The sequence below is a fragment of the Bombus impatiens genome, unplaced genomic scaffold (assembly GCF_000188095.3).
Source record: "Bombus impatiens unplaced genomic scaffold, BIMP_2.2 scf_0096, whole genome shotgun sequence".
In the NCBI taxonomy this organism is placed as follows: domain Eukaryota; kingdom Metazoa; phylum Arthropoda; class Insecta; order Hymenoptera; family Apidae; genus Bombus; species Bombus impatiens.
In genome coordinates, this window is record NT_176515.1 from 476,702 (window position 1) to 500,560 (window position 23,859).

At 33.6% G+C, this 23,859-nt stretch overlaps 2 protein-coding genes and 1 long non-coding RNA gene across 9 annotated transcripts; 1 reads left to right on the top strand and 2 right to left on the bottom strand.

The window, feature by feature from the left end:
• Window positions 1–1,231: 1,231 nt before the first annotated feature.
• LOC100742888 (ubiquitin-conjugating enzyme E2 Q2) lies at window positions 1,232–6,105 on the bottom strand. Its single transcript, XM_003486034.3, has 6 exons — window positions 5,806–6,105; window positions 3,681–4,028; window positions 3,432–3,591; window positions 3,167–3,318; window positions 2,613–2,907; window positions 1,232–2,156 (listed from the first exon to the last, which is right to left on the bottom strand). Exons 1-6 carry the CDS (start codon window positions 5,965–5,967, stop codon window positions 2,125–2,127), a joined length of 1,149 nt encoding a protein of 382 aa, XP_003486082.1. The 5' UTR covers window positions 5,968–6,105; the 3' UTR covers window positions 1,232–2,124.
• Window positions 6,106–8,572: 2,467 nt separating this feature from the next.
• LOC100744198 lies at window positions 8,573–23,713 on the bottom strand. 7 transcript variants are annotated; one of them, XM_003486046.4, is made up of 7 exons: window positions 23,059–23,713; window positions 13,439–14,790; window positions 12,035–12,213; window positions 11,327–11,353; window positions 10,308–10,538; window positions 9,928–10,185; window positions 8,573–9,749 (listed from the first exon to the last, which is right to left on the bottom strand). In XM_003486046.4, the coding sequence occupies exons 1-7, from the start codon at window positions 23,153–23,155 to the stop codon at window positions 9,551–9,553; spliced, it is 2,343 nt and encodes a 780-aa protein (XP_003486094.1). In that variant the 5' UTR covers window positions 23,156–23,713; the 3' UTR covers window positions 8,573–9,550. The 7 variants fall into 7 exon arrangements, with proteins under 7 accessions (XP_003486094.1, XP_024220193.1, XP_012250078.1 ...); XM_024364425.2 differs by lacking the exon at window positions 23,059–23,713 and adding an exon at window positions 18,795–20,728; XM_012394655.3 differs by lacking the exon at window positions 23,059–23,713 and adding an exon at window positions 16,885–17,097.
• On the top strand, window positions 17,036–17,428 carry LOC117151147. The gene is made up of 2 exons (XR_004460848.1): window positions 17,036–17,126; window positions 17,242–17,428. It is a non-coding gene; the product is annotated as an uncharacterized LOC117151147 (long non-coding RNA).
• Window positions 23,714–23,859: the final 146 nt, after the last annotated feature.

Consider the following 23,859-nt stretch of genomic DNA (forward strand, 5'->3'; position numbering starts at 1 on the left):
GCGTGCGTGCGTGCATATGTGTCTGTATGTGTATGTATCCTTGTAAAATGTACGTCGCGTTTCATGTACGTATGTATGTATGTACGAAACATTTCGCATAGACGTTCTGGGAGTGGAATCAAGATATATCGAGTATATGAAAAGCAATCGTTTTTAAAAATGTAGAAATTCGCTTGTTAATAAACGTATACGCAATAGTTTGGCCATCGGTCTTTGCCATACAAGGATAATAATTTTTATCGACTACTATCGTTAACTAGGGATGAAGTCATCGTGAAAAAAGAACCGGAAGTCCATAATTGTTTGTTTCTTTTATAGACAAGGGAACGATACCCGTTCAGTTAGAAGAAAATGTTTTCACGAAGAAAAACGCACGAGGATAGCATAGTCTCATAAATTTCAAATACATGTGCAATAATACATGTGTATATAATTCTTTTTTTTTTTTCTTAAGAAGCGGTAATTCGTTTTTCGCGATCCTAATGGTGCCTTTAATGTACGCGTGTTCGCTTGTTATGCCTTATCGTTTCCTTTAACTGGCCAGTGTAAACTCTACTGTGGCACAAAGAAATTTCGACAATTACTCGCGTAATTTCACGTTCGATACGTCGTGTAAATAGAGCTTCAATTGCAAATAAATTGTCACGATATATATTTATGTGTATATATATGTATATAGAATACCACTAAAAATTCGCTTGAGCGTACGCCCAACATACAGACCAAACCTTCATATCAATCTCAAGCACACATCAACCGCTTTGTAAACGATATAACAAAAGTAGCTTGACAAACGAAGCACACAACCAAATGGTGAATCCTACATTGTTTTGCATACTTTTAGTTTTAGATTCAAGAAAAAATAATATGGACTTCGAAGAACATTAGTTTCGAGAAATTAACACACGAACGTGTATCTGTACATCTATACAACCCTTAACTGTATAGTAGTCAATTATGTTAAGGAAATACATACTACCTAGTATTGCTATACGATTTCTTTATTTATAAGAATGTTTGACAATTAAAACGTAAATTATAAAATATTTTGCAGAATGCAACCTCAAATAAAGATTAGTTAAAGATTAAATATGAATAATTAGAAAGCAGACAACGTAAGATAACATTAGAAATATATACGTTTATTATTTTAATATCTAACAAAATAAAAATGTAAAAAGTTTCTATTTGATAAAAGAAAATATATAATTTCATTAGTCTGTCAAATTGAATCATTCGTGAATTTTCATCTTTTGCATAGTATGTAGAATTACAAGTAATACTATAACCTCTAAAGCCTCATTGTATGTGATGTTAATTTTCTTAAAATCATATACTATCTCGAAATACTCTAGAACTGTGATGATTTAGTTGTGTGCTCGTTCACATTATCGAATCATGTTGATCAATGAATGAAAGCATCGAGTAAATACAAAAGGTAATAGCAAAATTCGCTTTACCCCCAGAAACATCGCTATTCTCATATCAGATTCGTTTACTGTCTACTTTTAACAAATGTATATGTCCAAACAAACTTACTTATGAATTGCACGATGAAAAAATTAAGATATAATAAGATAGAATGGAACGAATGAAAGCTCACAATGATAAAAAAACACTTAGAAAAATTGTCAATATAACTATCTAAGTTGATAATCGTCGTGTTCCCTCTGTTGGAAGAAAGGAAGCACGGATTGCGCAAACGCATTTTCACAGAGAATGTTTACACTGTTTCGTACGTACGTACAACATGTGTACTCACGAAAAAAGAACTAAGATTAATGTTATTTGGAATAATTATGATCCTTAGTAATTCCAAACGTAAGAATCAATTCCAGATAAAAATGATTACATCTCACATTCACAAATGCGATTGGCGATTTAATCACTAATTACTGAAAAATCTATGCATACATAATCAAACACTTCACTGTTTGCGCGGCAGCCTTTTCAGCTATAAATGGAATTATGCATTAGATTAATTCAGTATCTTAAATTACCTAGTTAATGTTGTGTTTTGTGTATCAAATCATTATCGTAACAATTATTTGTTGGGCACACACCGAATTAAAGTCTCAGCCATAAGCACGCGTCAAACTTTTCTTTCTCCGTGATTCATGTTCATTAGCCATCCTCTTTTGGAGGGGTAAACCAACCTATAAGAATACATAACAACATAATACCATGTATATAGATATTTCAGAAACAAGTATTTCAGAAAGAGATGGAAAAACATACGTCAAAAGTAAAAGATTAAGAGCCATGTGATACAAAGACTTACTAACATAACAGAATCTTATAGGATTGCATCGTTAAACCTCGAGTTAGGAATGCAAATAGTAATATAACGTATAAATATCGACGTTATATTAAAAAAAAAGGAAAGGAAAAAAAGAAGCAGCATATGTTTCTAAAATTATCCTTCCCAAATTATTTAAGTCAATATTGTTAAAGAAACGCGCATTAAAAAACATATTATATAATAACGATAATGAAAAATTCATCGTCTAAATAACCCTAGACATTAAACTCATCATTTTCTCATCAGATATTCTTCGTATTGCAAAAATTTAACATACACGATGAAATGAGAAATAAAATGACCGTCTTACCATTTTTTTCATGTATTTGTACAAGAGACTTGAATGACTGTTGTGCACGGGCTAGACTATATTGACCCTGACCACACACTTTGCTAGCACTACCTGGTCCTTGAAATTGTATGCGTGCTTTTCCCTTCACTAGTGTTGCTGAAATCTGCATGATGACTGCTTCCACTGTATAGGCTGAACTCCAACCTTGTTTCGTTAAGAGTTCCATGCAAATTGCACCTCCTATAAGGACGTAACCACCAGAGATCATGGGATGCACAACTCTGACAAATGGGGGTTCGAATGGGTAAGTTTCCTGCAATCACAAGAATAAAGAATTTTTTCTTAATTTTACAAAATCAATAACCTAAATATCAATATCATGCGAATTAACAAAATTTCTAAAGTATTTACCAAACTACATTGATATCATACGTAATTAAAACATCAAGATATAATAAACAGATTCTTAAAAGTGATGATGTATTACTTATTATCTAAAACACAACTAGAATCAATAATTTTGATTTACACAAAATTCATACAATAAAAACACTTGCAAGTTAATGACATACCTTAAAAAGCATGTTAAGGAGAATACTGTCTTTGCCTTCCTTTTCTTTTAGAAGTATGAGATCGCTGTGTAAAGGTGAATCAGGATCAACACACATCAGCCTGACATTCCATTCATACAAACTGTCATTTACTAATTCTATGCTGTACATTCCTACAACAAATTTAAGTAAATACTTGAATATGTCAATAAATCTGCACTTTCCTTTTATAATATGATTATTAAGCTGTCTTAATACAACTATAGAATGAAAAACATGTGACTACCTTTTTTGAAACTGTCACTCCGATAAATGTCGCGCAATTCTTTCATAAGTCTGTCTGTGGCTTGCACACTGCCACAGACAGATCCTTTTAAGTAATCTTGTCTTTGATTTTGTCTCAACCTTTCTAACGTTGCAAGATGTTCCAATTCTATTTCTTCACCCTTAAAAATTCAATTTGTATCAGTATAAAACAGTACAAGTATAATCTACGTATTAAAACAATTGTTTTATTTAATGTTACTTTATTTACCTTACTCTTTGCATTGGCATCCCCTTCGTCCATATCTAAATGTAGGTCTTCTTCCGCATCGCTTTCTTCATCATCATCAATATCTTCTACATCCTCAGCTTCCATCCTTTGTGCCGCTGCTTCGTTCGATCCTCCTAAACGTAATGGATCCAAAGCTGTCCTTAACCGTTCAACATCGGGTGGTTCGGGTAATGAGTGCAGTCTACATAATTCTTTCAAGAGAATCCCAACTTGATTAATGACATGGTTGTCACGGCCTGTAGTAGTACTTAAAATTTGTACCGCATTTGTAACACTTGTTTCCTCTGATTCCGCAAACCAAACTGGTGGTGTAGAAGGATAGGTTTCCTATGACATTCATTAGAGTTCATATAATCACTTTATAAAGCAAAACCGCAATAATCATAATTTAATTTTTATAATATGTAATATATGTAATGATATATTACTTTACATAATATTGAATAACAATAATGAATATTTATATAACATATTTCGATAAACTTGATAGTTTTCAATATTGCAATTAACTACTTTATTCAAAAAATGCTATAATTTCCCTCAACATAGTTCATTTGTTATTTCAACTAAGACAGAAAATTGTCTAAATATAAAATGAACTACTACCACTTTAAAGTATGTGTACAATAATAAAATCCTCTAACAAATTAAAAAATATGTTTACCAATTGTTATGCATATAAAAATTACTGATAAAAATTAGTTACCTAATTGGGTGTTTAAAGCTGACTCATAAAGTAAAAAATATTTTAAGATTCTAAAAAAAAAACTATAGTAAAAAAGATAATGGACATGAAAATTCTTAAATTGTAAAATAGTTGTGTTCGACGATAATTCGTGAAATAAAAGATTAATAAAAAATCAACTATAATACACGGCGAATGTTTATCACGGTCGTATACAGGATATTTAAATATGGATTTATCGGCAATTGCAGTTAGCTCAGCGTCGGTGCACGTCCATGCATGTGCGTAACAGAAATCACATATTATTAATTAGCAATACCAGACCATATTTTCTCAATGAAACAAATGAACAAAAATTGTCAATTTTGTAACAAACGAATAGATAAAACGAGAACAATAATGCGTTTCACTAATATCTATTTGAATCAAATTTTTAAGTCCAACATTTGTTTTGATACACGCAAGATGAAAAGATAGTTTTGAATACGCTCGAATTGTTAAAACGCTAAATAATTTTATTCACAATCGACCTTTAATGAAAGAAAAGACAACTATTGTAAATTTCGAATTGCATTCGGAGCTCCATAACAAAAGAAACATAGAGCTTAAATCTTTTTTAAACGCACGCGATTATACGCGATGACTTATTGTTTACACACGCTGATAATAAACTTTCTACATGGATCCGAATCTAAAATTAATCGCTACAAATTAATGAACTCAACTCTAAACAACATAAACAGCTATAAGAATAAACAATTATTTACTTTTAGCATTAATATGTTAACTATTATAATTTCGGAGTAGTCAAATGAAAATTGAAAGTAATTTCATAACAAAAAAGCGAACGATGATGGCAACGATGGTAAGAGGAACGTACATACATGGATATGCTCATTGTTATCTAATTTATCTATAAATATTATCTGGCGTACACAAAATTAGTAAGTAGTTTGGTAATCGTGATATAACTGTCTAAATGGCACCGATTCTAAACGAACTTGTTTGTTGCAAATTGCAAACACAAAAATGGACAGAGAGAACAGATACCATTACGAGGGGCTTACCCTCTATTTGTGACATACATTGACCTCTAGCGCAATATTAATTCGTCTGAAAATCTCCACGGAAACTAGCTGATTGAGGTGAGAAAGGATCGATCGTAACTACAACAAAACGTACAGAACAATAAGAAACTATGGAGAGGACAATGCGTACACGATAGACACGGTATACGTGCTCCCGAGCATGGCTCTTGTCAAAAGCCTCAAATAACAACACGACTGTTATTGTTTCTTTGTCCGATCGGTCGTAGACAGCGACGAAACTTAACACGCTATCCATATAAAAATGAAAATACTGTCGATTGTTCCGAATCGATTTACTGTCTCAAATCGCATCCATGCTTGGTACACTTACTGTAATATTGGCGTGTATTTCGTATTTCTTCCCATTTTTACCGACGAACCTGCAGCTGAGTTCGTCCACACTCGCAGACATTATCTGAAATCTCTCATGGCTCTTAGGGAAGACGGACTCAAGAGTTTTAATCTCCTGCTTAAGGGTGTTCAAACAAGCCATTTGGGGGAGCGAACGAACGTGCCGGACCCCAAATTTTTCGGCGGTGCTTGTTCCAAAAAGTACAGCAACCCGAAAGAAACACGACGTACCCGATGACTGCCCGACAAAATGGCGACCGCAACTGACCAATTCGGCTAGTCTCGTACAATTTCGTCCTCTTTCGTCACAGATGGCAGCACTGAAACATTCAAACACTCGTGACGTCTTTCCGGTACAGCTGAGTGCCGCTCAACGTGTTGTGGCATTTAAAACGAAATCCGGATAATATACAATTGCTCACGAAAGTATTCGTACGTTTATAAAAATGTGTTATCAATATGTTATTTATTGAAATTTCGTTAGAACGGTAATGAACACGACTATCAGAAATATATTAATAAAGTTCAAAATAAATCTAAAAATTTGTAAAAATATAATCACATATTCTTTATATTTAAAAACCAATGATTAAGTATCTTATTAGTTGTAGAGCTCCGAAAATAATATTGTATTTGTACTTGAGATTACGTAAAATATACTATACGTACTTAAAATATTAAAAATTCGGTTGCTAATTAATCTCGATCTAAACACTTAAATATTGTATTAATAAACTCTACCGATTATACTATATTAATAAATACCAGTAAATCAGAAGTTAAAATAATCAACTTCACTTTTTATTAATTCCACAATTTCATTACATGAATACATGATTAACATTCAATTTTCAAGAAACAAATAATTTATTTCCGTAAGTTCATTCATTGCAAAGAAAATGACATAAACGATACTAAATTTTAAAATAAGTTTAAAAAATAGTATTTGTAACATCGTTACCTTCTTCTGTTTTTCATTTTATGGAGTAGATTAATGCAACTTCTGATTGACTCAAATGTAAATCTTCCTTTTAGTCAATATAATGTATTTAATTTTAACATAAAATAACCAACACTCGTTAATTATATCATGAATTTATTTGAAATGTCTAATATGTCTAGTTCTTATGATCTATATGTACAGATGATAGTGTGATAAAGTATAATACACGCATGTTAACATGTTAACAAATGAATGCTCTAATCTAATATACTAAAAATAATTAAGTTCTAATTTTTCGACTGGGCCCACAAATTTCTTCTTTCTTTTTCTTTTAATTTCAGGATATAGTGCATACATTCTATGTACTTCATGGGATAACATGAAGCAATTATTAAAATAATTCAAGAAATTCTTCCAACTTAGATATTTATTTACCAGTTTGTATTCGTATTCTCTTCAGTGGCATACATCTTTTTGTAATAATATTTTTGTTCTCACGTAGTTATATACATACATAAGAAATAATTAATATTTATTTATAACAGCGCTCAATATAACACAAACATATTAGTACAAGAAACATTGTTCATATTGTACTTAATTTATTAAATAAAGGATCCACGATGCATGCGCTTAAAATTAAAACGAGCTAAAATGATACTAATTGCAATTATATTTCCTTTTCTCTTTCTAACAATAAGTTTTTTTTTTACGAAAATACAAAAATCAAAACCCGACGTGTTATAAAACGTAAATAATAAATATATTATTTTACATATTGTACAGACGTTTTTCACTGAATGCTTTTCGTGTATGAATTTCTTGGGTTATTTTTTTATCATCTTTCTCGTTAGCATTGGAAAAGAGTAGACACCAGTCCATGGTACATAGTCTTTTTAATGGCAATAGAATCTTTGAAGTCGTGATATGACTAAGTGTAATTTATAAATAACAAAATATACCATTTCCACCGTAACAGGATGCCTAAGCCTTTTTTATTATATGAAAATCCATAGTGGTCAACATTAATTTATCACTAGAATTATTTTCATACATATACATATATATACACACGTTTCTTTCTTTGCATATACATAGCTTTTTCTGTTTCATGTAATAGTAAAAGCGAATGTGAAAGTTAATCAGTCAATAATATTAATTTAAGCCTCTATTTTTCAAAGTCAGGATCAGCAGAAATAGCGTACTTACACTCAAATTCATTTTTCTTAGTTACCTTCCATTTAATTAAACGAATTAAAAACATGCACGTAAACGGAAATTATATTACATAATTATTTCAAATAATTTTACTTCCGTACCTATATTATTTTTAAAGCGGAAGACCATCTCAGGTGGCTTTATACGTTTAACAATTTTTAAGTTTTCTAAACTTTTTTTCTGCGATACTTGTTTTCATATAAATAAATGTTTTATATACATATACATATATAAAATATATTATATATATAATTATTAATATATATATATATATACATATAGTATTTAATTATATTTAATTAATATATATATACATATATATATATTAATAATTTATGTTCGCTTTATGAAATATGTTTTAATAAATAATAATCATGAAATTTGCTAATACAAAAAATAAGACAATTTATGCTTTACGTAATATAAATTTGTATTTTTTTTACATAACTTTCTACATAATTAATAATTACTTTGTTCATTTTATAAAAAATAAAAGAAGCCAATTACATCCTTTAAATGATTGTGTTCACATTTGAAATAGTTATGAAGCCTTCACTAACATTGGTAGTAGATATCTCACCAACTGTTAATATGTGTCATATTTTTAATGATATTCTAAATTGCATTTCTTTTTATTGACTTAGATATTTACACAGACAATACTTGAACAAAATTATTTGCATCACTGTGTACGGTGTCTCTGATAAGTGAACTTTAGAAAATAGAGTTTTCCAAGATTCAAAACTTAGAATACTTTTTCTCTAGTAAGATTCAGTAAACTTACGTCACAATTTATGTTAAACCATTGTTGTGAATTAGTAACAGTTTTAAATTATTTTTCAGCAATTATCATGATACATATTAGTAATAACTAGGAACTTGAAGAAGCATTACCTCCGTCTCTTTAAATATACAAATGCCAAATCTTTTTGATATCCGTTCAACGTGCAATATAAGCAAGTTCAAACAACCACCTTCTTGCATTTCGCATCTGTTAATGAGTTATCGCATGGCGGCACTTTCTTTCTCCGAATCACATTAATATTAAAACTTTCATTTTATTTATAAAGAAATACTATATGTAAGATACTTTATAGTAGAGGTAGAAAAATAAAATGAGGACAAACAAAGAAGAAAGGAATGGTCTTGTGTGTGTGTGATAGTCACAGTATTTATATTGTTCGTTCGACAACTTCCAGTTGTAAACGAAAAATCTTAAAGAAAAGTATTAATAATCTTAATATATAAAAGCATATCTAAACTGCCAACTGTGCAACACTAGTTTTATACATCTCAGTTTTATTTACAAGTATTCTTTCGTCGATAGATACACTTTGGAGAAAGAAGTAGCTCACAGTATGTCACAGATTCCTTGTATTATAAAAGGTAATCTTCATTTGCGTGCACTCTTTCTGGCACATGACGTCAATACAGAATAATCTGGTTTACGTTTTTTCAGGGCATATAATAATGCTGATTTGTTACATTAGAGTAAAGGAAACGGCTTTTTTTAAAATGCCGAATGATAGTAATCATAAGTAGGCCAGTAAGGCTGTAGCCAGTCCTAGCTGGTGCGTTGACGTTTTTTGGCAGGGTGTTCCTCAGAAGAATGTGCAGGTGCAGGCATTACCATCTCACCACCTCTATTAAACATATATTTCAATTGAGGCATGTATTTCATAATACTTTTTACTTGTATTAATGGTAGTTCTTCGTTTAAAGATGAACACTTCCCTGCTTCCATTAACATTTTCATTTGTAGCCTTTAAAAGAAAGTATCTTAAATTAAAAATTATTTACATCAGTCATAATGTGAGGTAAATGTACATTCCTATAAAATATTTTAAGGTAAACAAAAAGGGATATACTTGCAAAATTCTTACTATTGACAAAGTTAAGAGCATTGTGTACAGACATATGCAAAAAATAATACTTTTTTACCTATTTCCTTGATATAAGTCTATATGCAAGACATCTGTTAGGACTTGCCGACAGCTATTAATGTCACAGATAGGAAAATACTGAGCGACGAAGTCAGGAAGCGTCATCAGTAATTCAGAATATATATATGGCTTGAAATTAATACAAGGTACCATTTTGTCTTCTACAAGCGCTTTCTGAATTTGATAAGGTTGAACTTGACAGGTTGATATATGTGTTTCTGATATTGGGATCAATGGCTTTCTGCCTCTTGAATCCCTAGAAATAAATACTTCGATACAATAATAAAGTATTTATTTATTCCCTTTAAAGTAGTTTAGTTCATATTAAAAATTTAAATATAATAATATGATAATATAATAAAGCAAACAATGTCATACCTGGAACTATTATTACTACCATTAACTGGTATTAATGGTGGTGGATATTTCGCATGAGATGTGTTATGCACGGATGGTGTATGCCTTTGTGGGTGTAATAGCGTAGATACCTGAGTAGGTGACGGCATCAGAGCTTGTACTTGTTCGCTTAAACCTAGCATTTGAGGGTATGTACTTGCTGTAACAGCATTTGGGACACCTAAAGTAGGCGTAGTATATGTCGATGTAACCCTAAAATGGAAACATTCTACGATAAATCTTAAGGAACATACAAATTAGGAAATATATATGATCAACTATAATTATGTAATTTACACGAACTACAGTACTTAATAAAGTTACAAAATGTTTATGTAAGATACAATATTGTACAGAAAATCTACACATTGTTGAATAGTTTGGGAAACTTAAAAGTGTATACTAGTTTAAAAGAATATAAATAGAGAAATATGTACATGAGATATTAATCATTGTAATCAGATTCCCTACAAAATGTATATATTGATTTACTATATTTATGCTTAAATGTATAATAGCATCAAGAGTATTTTATGTATTATATAAATTTCAATATTTCATTGTTTAAACAACAAATAAATAACTAAAATAAAAAATTAACATAGTTTATTATTTAAAATAATAAACAAAGAAAGTGTAGAAATCAGTCATATATGTATATAAATAATAATAATAACGAATACAAATTATTCACATTTTTCACATATATCAATATCTCATTTAATAGCATTTCTATGAAAAAAGGTCGATAATAATATGATCTACAAAAAAACGAAAATAAAAGTATATCTAGGAAATATAAAGTAGATATATGTGTATAGTAAATAAAAGAAATAAAAACATTAGAAAGAATATAAGTACTGTTTGAAGAGGCAACACAGGCAATATATAGTTATTGCAGATTTATATAAATCAAAAATTTGTTAATTATAATGTTCTTGTGCATGCTATCTTACTTTTGTGTAGTAATCATGACTATAGTACATTTTACAGGGACTCACCAGTCATCCTTCCCATAGGTTGGATAACTATACAAAAAAATCATACGTTGTATGTACAAATGCAAGAAGCTATAGTGCAGGTTTTCCAGATAATAAATAATAACATTTTTGCAAATAGTATAATTATATATTTCAAATAAATAAGTGGTTCCCTAAAATTCGACACTGCATGCTCATTTTATTCTAGTATACATCATATTAAGATCACTTTTCAAATAAAGCTATTATGAACTTTTAATATGCATTGATAAACTATATACAGTGTGAGTAATAAATATAATAAACATTTTTACACTAATGTAACTACTACACGAATGAAGTTGTGTTGAATTAATGATTAATTTCACCTTGAATTTGAGCAACACATCAAGAAAGATAAATTGTAATTAATTGTCAAAAGGGAAACGATATTTAACACGTGTATATGATTTGTTATTTAAATAGATTTGAGCAAAATATTCCATAACGTGCTTTTTAACAATAAAAACTCACATCTAATATATAATTTACTGTTTTCAATCACTAAATTGGAAGCAAGCATAAAATATTGATAATGCTGTGTAAGAAGAGAGAATGCTTAATATTAAAAATGAAAAGTTGCTCCGAATATTCTAAAGCTTCATTTTAAAAAAACATATACATAGATATTGTATATTAAGAAACAAAGAAGAATAAAGAAGACTTTTAAGAAAACTTTTCATTGCTTACCCGAGATTAGGTTGATTGGAGTGAACTGTTGCTCTGACAAGAGGGGGTGGTTGGGCCTGAACAACATTCTGCATAGTCGTAACTGGATAAACTCCAGGGTACTGAGCTGCTGCACTACCTCCACCCCCTCTACTCCTACTAGATTGTTGGGAATAATTTTTTGGTGCTGTAGATATTTGCTATAATAAAAGATCTTGAACTATTATCAATGAAAAACTCATTAGTATATTATTTCAATTTGTCTTTGTTTATTAAAATATAATTTTATATATATAAATATAATTATATTTTGATATTTATAATATATAATATATATGTCGGAGAAGAGTCAGGAACAGGGTTGTGGGCGTTTGATAGACCTCCCTTGGAGTTGGCCATCGTTGTGTGATAACGAAGACGCGGCCTGATGCTACGAGTATGGACACTACCGATTCGACAATCAGCAGCGGTGATTAGGCACTTGCGATGTTAGCGACGTTGGTCTTAGGTTCGATGACGCATCCACGGTCAACGGGATGAAAGAGATACTTGCTCTAACTCAATCTCACGGATCGTCAGGCGCTGCTCCCTTCGTCGGTGGGATCTCAAGAAAGAAGAATCTTCGTCCCAATGATGCCACAGAGGAAAATTATGATGGGGTGTATCTAAGGACACGAGATCATCGGATTCGTCGGATATAGCCCTCGTTCCGAAAGTAAGGGAAATTGGCGTCGCTGTCAATTGGTCTGTTTGGGACAAAGACCGTCTGTCCGTTTGGAAGATCTTAATTGCCGGAAAAACCCAGGTTTTATAGCGGGTCCTCGGGCTAACTGGACTTGTGCTGTGTACGTGCCTCAATATCAGGTATTCATTGTCCGAAGGAACCGTTGGAATGTTTTACTGTCAAGTACCTCTATTGGTATTTCTTTTAACGAGGATCATACTATAATTCCACACCTTTGCTAGGCGAAGCGCCCGTCCCGTTGACCGCGGTTACGTTCGGTGACTGATGGTCGCCTTGAGCCCAAGTTTATTATCACAAATCGCAAACAAGTACAATTGGACAGGATGACGGCAAATTGTTTAATTACGACTGTAAACTTTAATTGCAATTTTACGGATTATCCCGAAGTTCCAGAGGGACGGCTCCGGTGTCCTTTCATCTCCGACATATAATATATATATATATATATATTATACTAACACAACATTGACCCTTACTGGGGGTTCAACATCTTCAAAAAGAAATAGAAAAAATAGCTAATTATAATGATGTATTTAAAAAATATTCTTACATATTCTAACTTTAATAAAATTTTAATAATATTACAACAAAAATATATAATAATATAAATATATTTTTAAACAACTGGACACTTTTTATTGAATTATATAAAAGCGGAAATATAGTGGAGAGCGACTTACATTGTGCATGTTTAGGGACGAAGGCATTCGCACAATAGAACTAGGTTGAGAAACAAGCGCCGCCGTTTGAAAGGTGGGTTGACCACCGACGAGGCCTGTCCAGCCATTAACACTTTGCACTGTGTTCAACATCGGCTGTGTGACGATATTCGACCTGCCTGAGGATAGTGCTGTTGGCGAAGAATGTGCTGGATGGGTGGTCGCAACGGGTCTAGGTTGGCTGACTCGTTGCTGCACTTGCGATGTGTTTGCGACAGATCCACGTGGTAGCATGTTATGCATAGGGGCAGCACGTGCGTTAACAGTCGCTTTATTCGCACTATTTTGCACGGGAACTGGTTTGGTCGCTGGCGGTGTAGGTTGTTTGGTCCAGCCGCCACCGCTACCACCACCTTTGCTATTCACTAACAACTGAGAGTCCATCACTTTCGTCGGCCAATAATCTTCGAACCCCGTGCCCGGCGGGAAATAACTTTTAATGTCATTCAAACTAATCACTGAACATGTTTCACTGGCAAACAGTTCGTTACGAATACCCTGTACTTTGCAACAAAACTTTAAATACGATAAGTCCCAACCCTCGAGCTTTTCCGCTTTCAACTTGAGATTCTCGGTCTCGCCCTCGAAATAAAAGAGAGGGACGTATTGAAGGCCGTCCTTCACCGTGTAAGGAACAACGGATTCCTTATTTATCCGAATGAATCCACATTTATCAGCTTTTTGCCCATTTGACACGTTTGGATTCGTCCCGGCCGTTAATTTCGTGTAACACACGTCCAAAAACGTATAAAACTCCTTTGCGTCCGAAAGCCGAACCACTAAGTCTTTACACGTGAATGGATCTCTTCCAAACTGATTCTCGCAGTGTTTAACGTTTATATCGGTGAACAGCTTACTCTCCGCTTCCGTTATATAGTAACTCCTTATACACGTACAACTGTAGATATCCGAGTGCAGGTAACTCAGGTACTTGTTCAGCAACTTAGATTCTAAAATTCGTACAGCACAATACTTTTCGCCAGAGCGAAATATATAAGGTATGTGACAATCGTCGAAACTGGTCCATCCGAATCGGCCTCTTTGGCTTTCATCGTCAGGCGGTACTTTGCCTTCCGTCGTAGGAGGCTTCGTTGATACGGCAGTTGACGAATCCGCTGGTCGTTTATTCAAGTATCCCAGGATACCAGGAAGATTTGATTGTGGAAGGAGACATTGTGGGGGCCTTTGTTGTGGTGGGGCCCCTGGTACTCCTGTGACCATTTTCGCCTTGTTTGCTTCCACCATTTTGGCAGCCAGTTCTCGGATCTCCGCCTCATCGGGAAGTTCTTGCTTAACTACGACTTTATCAAAAGCTGGAAAATATACAATATACTCCTATTATTTTTGATAATTACAAAATAGAGAATATGATATATACATTTATGTGGTATAAATTTTTTAAGGAATATTGAACTCTAGATAAAATTATTTTGCTTAAATTGTTTGTTATTTAACGGTTAAGTGGTACCCATAGGTAACCATAGTAGTCTAAGTTAGATTACTTAATTCCAATATTTAATTTGTATGTGTATTCTACATTTATTAATAATTTTCATCACGAAAAATGCTTACAGAATACAAACTAAAATGAAATACTTTAAAATTAAACAGCTTAATCCAAATTACTGAACAATACGTTATATGTATAATTCTTTTCTTTAACACATTATTTACAATAACAAAGCCCACTTAATTATTACAATAACTTATATTCGTTATAAATACTAGACTATAACTGAAATACATAATGTCAGTATATTATCAAGTTTTAGTGAATTAAATAACAATAAATAACCATTATGAATTCTATTTATTTCTCAACAAAATTAAAACATATTAACAAAATCTATAGAAATCAAAATAATGAAAAAATTAATTATTTTTTATTGTTTTAGATGATTGTGTATAAAAATTACAGACGACGATCGATGGAGAAGAGCGCGGGAAAATACATTTATCATATGCCACAAATGAATTCAAGCAATTATCTTTGATTATTCTGCGAAACGAACTCCCACAAAAATAATAACCCACTAAATTGTCAATTTTATCCATCTTAAACAAGACTTATAAAGTTCGTTTCTACATAAAAAAATATTTCGTATTATACGAAATTTGGCGCTGTTAATTTGTACGAAAGCATACACGTGTTCAAGACCTATGCGCAAGACACGCACTATCCAATCGAAGTTATTTTTGCACTGTAATCATCGATATTTAATTTAAGTTTATGAATATGAATGACAACTATTCATTTTTCTTATACAAATTTTAATTGTTTTTCCTTTCATACAACACATAGACAAAGAAAATGAGCATAGAAACATTTTCGTAATAGTTCATTTTCAATTAAACATTACAATTCAACTAAATTGCAAAAGATGAATATAATAACACAACACAAGATTGGTACCGGCAATTTGCATGATATATATACGTATCTAAGATTTGTAATGTACACAGGACTGCAAAATTGTCTAATGTCGGATTAGGAACCATATTTTCCGAGAATTCACAAATTCGAAACTGTAGTTGCGCACTCGCAGTTTTGTAAAACGTCAGACACTTCAAAACACTGTACACTGTACACGTGACATGTGTTAATTGATTATTCATTGTTTAATCGATTTGAATCCCCTGTCATCTACATCGACATTTAAATAAAACAACCATAAATTACGTTCTGTAAAAAATTAAAACGTTCCTTTTCTTTGAAATCGATGGAAAAAATACTCTCGCGCTCTTTTCAACCGACATCGATTATCAAACGAAAACAAGGGGCTAATCAAGAGTACGCGCACGTGTACATTAAGATACGAGAAAAATTCACCACACTAGGATTTACAAAGACACAACGCATCTTTCATTAATGATAGAAAGATGCATTTGAAAACGTACTGAGTGACACTTGATCGGGTGCCGTCTGCAACGGACTCCTTTTCTCGAGCCATATGGCGTCCGTGCTGCTATCAGCGTTCACCGTATGCATGTCTGTAATATCGTTCCTCATCCTTGACGATCAACGATGCTTTCTAGCCGAGTCGAAATCACATATCGGTTGGATGAGTTGTAAACCAGCGAAGAGGTTATACGCGGTGCGTCTACTGATGTGCACTGTCGATGGGACGACACACGACCATGTTACACGACGAGACGAGAAACAGGCTCAGACAGAGGAAAAGTTCTATCCTCCTCCTCTGTTTCGACTCTCTCGGCTTCGAAGTTTTCACGCTTTCCCTCGACGACGTTTTCACTTTGCCTCTGTCGATTGCAATTATTATAGCAGGTGGCGCGAAAGAGTTTCCGACTCGACTCTCGAGGGATACATTTCGAGGGTAGATAAACGTACGTAGACGGTGGTATCGTTCACACTGACTATGTACATGCTGTTCGTAACACGGGCGTACCTCTGGACCCCGGCGAAGCTTTGCCGTTGATTAAGGAGCTCTCGATCGAGGGTAGCGCCATTTTACGCGGACTTCGCCTCTGTAAAACTGCGATTTCAGGCCGCCCAGTAGGCCATGCCGTAGCATCGAGCTGTCTGCCTGCAGTTGCACGGGACACTAGGCATTCCGCGGTCTAGCCGACCGCCAATCCTTACGGACTAGAGAGGCACGCTTAGTTTTCCACGCTGACTGTACTCCGTTAGGTATGTGCCAGTATCGTCCTCCGCGACGTATCACCACCCGTTGGCTTTAACTTTCCATTTTTAGGAATCTGACGTTACTGTTGCACTCCCTAATGTCCATCGATAATTCTTTCAGATACCCCAATTTTATATCACTGCGGGGTATTTTTAAACGACAACTTCGTAAATCTGTATTGCATTTTACTGCGCGAAATGTGCAAGTACAAAATACAATGAATGTTATCGAGTATTCGATAAAACACTGAGTTGTATATGTACATTACTTGAAAAAATGTATACAAAAATATATAACATACTTGAAAGTATATGTATTACTTGAAAAACAAATGACAATAATTTCTTTAAAAAGATTCTTAAAACAAAAACACAATTCAGATTATTAACCTATTATAATATAATATGCCTATATTTTGTATTTAATAAATTGACAATTTGAATTAAAATTGTATACAGTATACAAAGATTTCTATTGCTCTGGGTAAAAGGGGATCGGTAGTCTTCCCAATAACTGTCGCCATCTATCCGTCGCGCTCAATATTATTAATTATGTTGAATTTTATTTCCAGACATAAAATACATATATGTTGCGCATGCGCTGATAATTTAAATAAACATAACGGTAAATATAAATAACTTAAAAATTAATAATATTGCAACAAAATCCTTAAATTACATTTAATTCTAATAATAATTCATTCGTTACGAAGAAATGTCCATTAACTTACAAGAAATGAATGCTTTATAAGATGGAAGGTAGGTTCTGTTTATATACTAATTACTATACTTTGGTGTTCGATACGAGAGCTATATAAGACCGTTGCCTGGCAGCAGTCTTTAGTCGAAGCCGATCAGTGACAAGTGAAGGATGTACTCAACTTTCTCTCCCAAAGATAATAAAATTTCGAAGACGGTAGAAATTATTCCAGTATTTACGGTTTTTTAAATCGTGATTATACAATTTACACATAAGGTATAATTTTGTGCTATATAAATAAGAAGCATAAATAAAATGCGCAAGATCATTTCAGTTTTCAAATTTCGTAGTAAATAAGTATTTAAATACCGGAAATTGGAAAATAAAATTAAAAAATCTTTATACGCTGTGTTAATACGCATGCTTGTCACGTGTTACATTCATCACTCATACTTCCAACTAGGAAATATTTATTGTTCCCTCTATATTATCGCGTTTTATAAATTAAGATTTTAATTAAATTTCGGCAATAATACATATAACAAATATATATTATTAATATGTAAAACTGCACAACGGTTATAATGAAATATACATACAGCAAAATTGGATTTCTTAGATGTTTACAAACAAATAGGTCATTCAAACTTCTTATTTTCATTATAACCATAGCAATATCACGTAGTATTTAATTAAACTTTGTCTATAAATCCATATGTATTTCATTAATTCAAAATTCTTTTCTGCATAACTCTCAGAAATCATCGAAATCGTGATCAACATTTTCAACTGCTTTTCCAGTGTAGTATCATTATCACTTGGTCGTACTTCTCACTTCACTTATTTCAAGAGATTCAGGAAATTATGAAATTTTATGCTAGATACGTCACTGAATCTTATAAATAGGTGAACCATATCCTCAATCGGATTTCGCATCGTGTGTCAGGGATCGGCTGCAGCAGCTAGGTACATACCGCTCAAAGAGTGGCCAGGGCCAGCGCGTAAGATCGCGCAGACGATGTGACAACGTTGCACGGTCGATATGCTCTTTCAGGCAAAGTGCCAAGATTGGTAAACGCACGCGGCGGTATATAGTCGTGGTTTCAGGTGCCCTTCCCTCCTCTAACGCCCGCGTTTCACCCCCACCGCCATTCCTGGAACTTACCCGTGGGATTCTGCGTGATGGTGGGGGTTAAATAACAAAGGTGGGGGAATTGAAGCTGCGCAGAACGTTGCCAGACATACGTCGCTGTTTGTGCCTCTGCGCAGCCTTACATACATATACTCGACAGCCTCCTATATACTACATATGTATTATACTTATTATTTTAATCATGATTTACGGCTGCAACGTTGCCGGTTCTCGCTGCAGGCACGCCCACTCGGTCTCCCTTTTTTCACTTTTCAGTCGTACATACTAATACATAGATGTATGCGGGGAAAAGCAACGTCGCTTGATCGATACTTAAAGAAACATATAAAAACAAAAAGATGTACAAAGTTGTATTTATCAGCATCGTATGAGCATGTTTACGAATAAAGATACGTCTTTATTAAGATACAAAATAAAAAATCGCTAGCTTTCGTGCATAGATTGAGCAACTAGAACTAAAATAAAGAATATTTAAAAAATCGTAACTATATACGTTGTAATTCAAATGTTTATATGTTTGTTACTCTTTTATTTCGATTGTGTTTTTCTATAAATAATTATATATATAACAGAAATAACAAAGATGTTAATCTATATGACCGTGCAACGTTGCCATTACAAAATGGCCGTCGCGGCCTTGATTGGCCCGATTTCTTCTATGGCATACGCTGGGCCAGTCGTTTTGGCAACACTGGAAGGTCATAACAATCTATTTATAGCAGCCCTCTATTGCTGCTGTTGCTATGCCAAGTGAAGGCACAGTTCGCGGGGAGGGGAGGCAGTGGAAATGGAGGGGGAAGAGATTACTGAAGAACAATATGGCGTTGAACAGGATGTGCCCTGTACCGATCTACCCATTCTCTTTGCCATAACTACATTGTCCTTTCTTTCTAACGTTCACAATCTTTCTCTTACAATTTCCTTCTTTTTCCTAATATCAACGTATATCATTCATTTCGTTCAATTATGAAATCAAAAGAGCAAACATTACATAACGCGATGAAATATAGTACAGAGAGACACAATTAAATACGATAGTCTTAATCGTGATAAGACGTATGGGACGAGGTTACCATCGCTTTAGTGTTCTGTGACGAGAAAAACAAGAATGATTCGAAGAGTGGGGAGAACGAATATTCGGTATATTCACAATAATGAAAGAGGACCATCTAAATATGCTCTATCATTTTTCTAAATGTAATTTTTTGCGCAACTCAGTAGAATTGCATATGGCGGCGTGCACTTGCAGCAGCTGACAAGCATCGTGGTGTGCGTTTTCATGGTACACAAGCACGCATGCGACTTGCACGAAGTCGCGCCGCTTCGGGAATGCTCGGCAAACTTCGTGAAACTGCCTCTTTGTTACATCATTCTTTAGCTCTTATGTAGTACATAGAGGCGGATACATTATATACTGCGTCTGCACATATTTCCCTCCCAGCTCTCGCTCTCGTATGTACAGTGTATATAGCTGCCTTTGCATATATGTGCCGGCGAAGCAAACGGGCGGACGGTCGGAGGAGTGAGATCAGCTCCATGTTACACGAGGCGCACAAATGTAAATCAACTAGAACGGACACTAGAGTATGTAATATGTATATGCGTTTTATCATCTATAATTTTACCAATTATAATAAAGAAAATTCTTACTAATCTTATTCCATATTAAACTATTACAACTTCACTAGATCTAAATAAATCGTAACTTTAAATAAATTATTATTTGTTTTCACTGTAATATACAATAGTGCTTTCTGCATTTTAAAAATTTGATTATTCCATTACTCAGAAAATATATATATATAAAACTTTTCGTATACATATTAAACTTTTATTAAAAAAATATATTTTGCCAAAGTACTCAAAATTACGGAATAAAGATGAACCAAAATTACTTTGAAAGAACAAAATCCAGGGGCTTCTTGCATAATATAATATAACGTAATATATAGTAATATAATAGTAATATTACTAATATAGTAATATAAAGTAATAGTAAGTAATATAAACGTCTCCTTTACGATTTCACAATTTGTTACTATTATGCAAGGACATTTATTAATATTGATAATTTGTAAAATTTCACTAATGACAGTAGTTCAATTGCAAAAGTGTAAATGGAAGTTTATATGTATCATTTTCAAAAACTAATAAAAAAGCATTATTGAAAAAATGTTTTTAGTGATAGATAGATCTATCTTGCAACTAATAACTGACATCAATAATGTTTATTTTTCATCACGCTTTGTGGCGCCAAAAAACTTTTGGAATACTTCACATATAAAAAGGACATAATCTATAATAATCTCAAAGACAATTCCACATCTTTTCTATCTACGGTTGATTAATTTTCTTTGCTTTTCCATCTTTTTATTTCAGTTATTTCTTTACTTAATAATAACGGAATTACATATCGATACTGGTAGTAATATATATTATATCATATTTATATGTAATATTATGGTAAACCTAACCATAAATTATTAAAAAGATTATAGTTACTTATAGGAAAATAGTTGTAAAACAGGAAGCACAAATTCTTATGAGCGTTTTCAATAATGAATGACTATACTTACTTTTTCATTGTACTGATAGAAAACAGGCTATATATTATTTTTATATAATAAAATAACCATGTACATAATGTATGTCATACAATATAATAGTATGTTATTTTATTATCCTAACCTTAATTTATTCGCGATGCACACAAAGCTCAAAAAATAAGCTATCTATGAATAAATGTAGACTTGTTATTATCTGACCGTAATTAAATTTTCATAAAAGAATATATCTAAATATAATCTTTCATTAATATAAAAAAGTTTTTAATAAAAGATGACACGCTTTAAGCTTCTCGTAATATTTTTTGTTTATGGGAGCTATACGGTACTGTAATTTAAGTATTCATTACACACTTTCTTCCCAAAAAAATATCTACGATATTGCCAGGATCATCTTACCGTTTACTTTAAATAAACCGTGACGTCATCTTCTGCAAGCACACGCGGATAAAATGAAATGTGAATTAACATCCTTTTATTGATCATACATCGAAACGTATTGCAAATAATTCTTGTTATTAACGATTTATCGTTCGTGTAAATATTAAATAGTAATAATCAATACAATGTATGTATATTTAACAGGATATAGACATATTTTTGCAAACATTGAGCACCGTACATATGTCACTAATAATGTTTCCTATGTGTATTCTTTACTTTTATATGTACAGTCACATAACGTAAATACAATAATCGTTAAACATAAACAATCTTAATGAGTTCTTTCCCAGCATTTGCAATCGATGTCTGTATGTATGTCATTCAAATACAATAACACACACTGATATTCAAACTCAATTAGGATTACCCTGGTATGTGTTTTAAAAGTCAATTTACAACAAACATGTATCCACGTGCACATAAACGAACCTTAGTATTATATTGAAATTAATAGACATTAGACGTTTTATATAACTGTGAATTTACATGTGCCCAAACAGGGTAACTATGGTACATATAATATTTATAAATGACTGAAGAAAAATCTTTAAAAAAGAAAGAAAAATGAAATAGTTTCAATCGTTGCGTTGTATGGAACAAGAAAAGGAATGCAATAGAAGGTAAAAAGTATACGTCAGATTTTAAGAGAACAAGACGTGTATTTAGATTCAATGTGTCGTTGTTGCAACGGTATATTGTCAACACGTGAGATGCAGATGTTGACAGGTAGTCGCATCGGGGAACCACGTTTCGCCGGGTCTGCACGAGGCGCAGCTCATAGAAAACAGAAAACACGACATGTACCTTCTAGGCACTGGGCGCTGCTACAACCCGTATAACAGAGCGAGAGGGTACCGAGGTTGGACGTGGTAGAAAATCAAGCGAGGAGTACACAGGAGTACCAAGAAAAGTAAAAAAGGATAGAAGATGAGAATCTAAACGAGAAAGGAATACAGATGTATAGGAAGAGAAAAAGAGATGGGGAATATCGGGAGAAAGAGAGGGGGAAACGATACGCGCGAGTCTGTTGTCGCCGCCACCGCGACCACCGCCGCCACCCATAACCTCAAAGCTTACCTCTGTTGATTCGGGCTTCGACGATTTGTACGTCTTCGTCGACGCTCCTGTCGTTCATCTTCTTCTTCTTCTCGTTAACCTGAATGTCCATGCACATAATTCCACAGAACAAAACAACACTTCCGCCACACGAATACGCTACCCTTACGTTCCCGTGACATTTACATGAAACTGTGTGTGCGCGCGCGCGAAATATAATATACCACAGTTACAGCGGGGAAAGCGAATGGGTCGTCGCACGAGGGCGCCGCGAAATGCGCCTCTGTGAGTTGCGAATCTATTTTGTGGTTGTTGTACTTGACAATGGAGGAGAGATAGACATAGAGACACGACCGATAAGCACGAGGAAGGAAAACGAGAAGAATCTTAAACAGTTTAGTCGGTTGCCTCGTTCGTTATACACGTACACGCAATTCTCTCGCGGCCCGCGTTTTCTGCTGTTTTGTGCGGAGGTGAACCGAGAGGCCGACCGGGTTCCGTCCAGATTTGAATGTGGTACACGTTGCCAGTTCTTTCTCATACCCCCCTTCGTCCCCCTCCCATTCGTCCTTATGTACTTAACGGTTGCGACGTTGCCGCACATCCGGTACCATTGGGTAAGTGGTGGGGGAAGAGAATTTTGCAAAAGAGTGGGGGATGTACATAAGTACCTGACAACGACATAGTGGGGACTGCGAAAGGGTGGGGGAGAGCAGGGGGTATGTACATAGGGAAGGGGAGAGGGTTGTTGCTCGGGAATAGGAATTTTCCATGACGCCTCGGGGCAACAGCGACCGTTAGCTAGATCACGTGGCTTCACCG

Bases quoted from the DNA above. Each gene is read 5' to 3' on its own strand.
- LOC100742888 (XM_003486034.3), bottom strand. From the start codon at position 5,967: ATGGCTTGTTTGAACACCCTTAAGCAGGAGATTAAAACTCTTGAGTCC. The intron at 4,029-5,805 runs GTAAGTGTACCA...TGAATGTCATAG, and splicing joins AAATACACGCCAATATTACA to GAAACCTATCCTTCTACACC. The intron at 2,908-3,166 runs GTATGTCATTAA...TTGTGATTGCAG, and splicing joins TCCTTAACATGCTTTTTAAG to GAAACTTACCCATTCGAACC.
- LOC100744198 (XM_012394653.3), bottom strand. From the start codon at position 16,487: ATGAGGAACGATATTACAGACATGCATACGGTGAACGCTGATAGCAGC. The intron at 12,214-13,438 runs GTAAGTCGCTCT...CTTTTATTATAG, and splicing joins CGTCCCTAAACATGCACAAT to CAAATATCTACAGCACCAAA. The intron at 10,186-10,307 runs GTATGACATTGT...ATTTATTTCTAG, and splicing joins GGTAGTAATAATAGTTCCAG to GGATTCAAGAGGCAGAAAGC.